At 41.6% G+C, this 3004-nt stretch overlaps 1 protein-coding gene across 1 annotated transcript in view; it reads right to left on the bottom strand.

The window, feature by feature from the left end:
* LOC119581953 overlaps positions 1-3004 on the bottom strand; it is a gene marked incomplete in the record, with an annotated part of 15950 nt that overhangs the window by 12349 nt on the left and 597 nt on the right. The window contains 1 exon segment of the mRNA XM_037930133.1: positions 1877-3004. Coding sequence (XP_037786061.1) covers positions 1877-2556 — 680 coding nt within the window.

The following is a 3004-nucleotide window of genomic DNA, read 5'->3' as shown; positions in this document are numbered from 1 at the left end:
AACCTAAATAAAAGTTAACTAACTTGCTTTTAATGCCCACCCCTCGTTATATGAACTATTCTTTGGAATTAGGATATTTTCGGTCAAACACATGCCGGTATTTAAATAATTACACTCAGGTCCTTCGGTTGAGAATCGTGCAATTTAACAATTAACCTTACCATACTATTTTCTAAAAGTCAAATCGGCTGATTTTTTTCCTTTAATATTGCTGCGTCATTTCGGTGGTCATCTTTTACACGAACGACCATTGGCCCCACGATTATTTAACATTTTGCGCCATTTATAAAGAGGTTTCTTACAGGGCTGTGGAGTCGGAGTTGGAAGGAATTTGGTGTTGCTGGAGTCGGAGTCGGTAAAAATGTCTCGACACCGACCTCAACATGAAAATCGCAAAAATTCCACTTTTTCAAACATATCGCACTTTATTTCCACCCGAGAGAATGAAAAATCATATCATTTTCATGTTGTCATCGTCCCATATGTAATATTTTAAAGCATGATTTTCTTCTCAAGAATATACAGTAAAAAGGCCACAAAAGCATATGGCTATAGCTATAACCATTTGACTCAAACCTCTAAAACGTGGGGTTAAACGGTAGCTTGTAATTGAAAGAATCGGAGTCGGAGTCGGAGTAGGGTTTCTAACGTTCAAACAAAAAATTACAGTCAACCCCGTTCGATGTCACTTGATTAATGTCTGGTGATGTTAGTTGATTTAGCGGTTGCACTAACAAAGGAAAACTAAATTGAAAAGGAATGACTGTTCTTATACAAACTTGTAGGTTGAGCACGTCTAGGCTGAGCACGTCTACACGCGATCGAGTGGAGCCCAAGCTCTTACAGATTTATATACTGCTTTATTCCTCGCAGTCTTTTTGGAACTCATTTAAGTTTATATTCCACAAATGTGTATTCTGTCTGGATAAGTTTACAAAACCCCGAGGAATTTCTTTTTTTTTCTGGTGTAGCCCTCTATTTCCTCTGTATTATGGACACTCCAACGGCATGTTTTCTTTTCTGTTCTACCAAGAACTACATGTTGTATGAAACTGATACGCGCTCAAACGATCAAACGTTTGTGGACAAGTTGGCCCCGCCCATAAACGTTAGGCCTGATACAGAAAACGGTCCGGCCAGGCACGTTGGCCACTCATGTTTGAAGCAATTACCCTGTCCACACGGTCAAGCATACGCATACACAGCGTGATACCCCTCGTGTTGTTATGCATGTATGATCGCGGTTTAACATCATAATATTGAAGGTGACGAAAAATCTGTCCGTACATTTAAACATGTTTACAGTCATACTTTATTGCGCAAGGTCTTTCTAAAATACTTTTATTGGAAATCAAACTTCTGAACGGCAGAAGTTAAGAAAAGGAAAGTGCTGACCAAAAATCAAGATACATGTGAATTGCAGTTACAATCAAGGTAAATTATAAATATAAAAGATTTGTGATGAAATAATGCCGATTTATTTACGGTTGCATATCAATGTTCTCAGTAACCTAACCTAGCTTAAGCTGGGAAACCTCGGGTGGTATAAGCGAGTATAATCATTTTAAGTATCAAAAATGATACATTGAACATAAACTAACTTTATAGTATCAAAATAAAAAAATATATATAAAATCCTATCCAGGCCTAAAAAAATTATTCAGAGTTCCTTCTCCATTTTTCGTCACTCAATATGCTGAATTGCCTTAAGAGTACATGATGTGATAAACAAAATAACAAATAAAATTCTACATTTCAGAAAGCCAGTATGTCTGGCTCCTCTACTGACAGTACTTGTCCGAAACTAATAATACTTGTAAATTCTTCAAATATTCCTATCTGGTTCTAATAGAGGATAATATAAAATAACACATACCAGCCAAATTCTAATCTGTCCACCTCCGTCCACTTCCTCCTTGCTGTGGGTGTAGTGGGTTTAGCAGGGACATTCTTATCCCGGAGACGGTACACGAGATAAAGTAGATACTCGTCATCGGCATTCTCAGGCCCGTAGCCCCAAGTCCCTTCCTCTCCGCCCATCCAGCGTTCAAACTCCGGGCAGAAGGACTGGAACATGAAATAGGCCTGGATGTGGCTCAGAACCGCCTCCGCGAAAGCTTTGACGGAGTACCTGCCCCCCGAGCCGTTTCTGGGTATGGAGGACCTGGTGACGCGTGCCAGAGCTACCATTCCGGAGTAGTTCTTCTTCTTAAGGCGTCGCCACTCATAGTCCATGAGCCTCAGATTTCGTGTCTCAGGGCTTCCGGAGGGTCTCTCCATCCTATCTATGTCATTCTTGCCCCGTCTGTTTCCCGCGTTGGGTGAATCTGTCTTGCTTCCTTCTACCTTGGAGGCGGCGACGGAGAACTCAGAGAAATGGTGACCCAAGGTGCGAAACTGAGTCACTATGGAGTTGCATTTGGTTGTTAATCGGATTACAGCTTCGTCAAAGTCGAAGGCGCGGTCAACATCGACTAACAGTGCGGAGTCGTAGCTGTAGCCCCCCTTGCTGGGCTCCAGGCACAGGCACTCGAACACTCTTCGCTCACTCATCATGCACGCCCGCCACGTACCCGCCTACCTCGACCTACGCGCCCGCACACCCACTAGCTAGCGGTCTTGTTCTCCTCACACTGCTCTTGCATCTAAACACGACAATATGAATAAATCTTATGAACCCGCATAGACTATAAAAGTGACGCACGTTTTAAGTTACCCCTTTTGTGATGAAAGCTAATTGAATCCTGTTGTGCAATACACTATCACAGAAGTTTAACCAACAACACATTTACAAATCCTTCACTATTCTTCTGCAATAAATTAATCAAGACCATAACAGATATTCCTCAGCCATTCAGTTCCCTACTCGCAACACGCTCAAGAAACAAACAGCAGGTGACCATGAAAATTACACGCACGTCTTGTTAGATTCAAACACAAGCATATTTACTCATAAAGTAACAAATGGCAACTGCTCACCCGACAACAGACAATCTACGCACGT

The sequence above is a fragment of the Penaeus monodon genome, chromosome 15 (assembly GCF_015228065.2).
Source record: "Penaeus monodon isolate SGIC_2016 chromosome 15, NSTDA_Pmon_1, whole genome shotgun sequence".
NCBI lineage: Eukaryota > Metazoa > Arthropoda > Malacostraca > Decapoda > Penaeidae > Penaeus > Penaeus monodon.
This window is presented reverse-complemented; position numbering and strand designations above follow the sequence as displayed.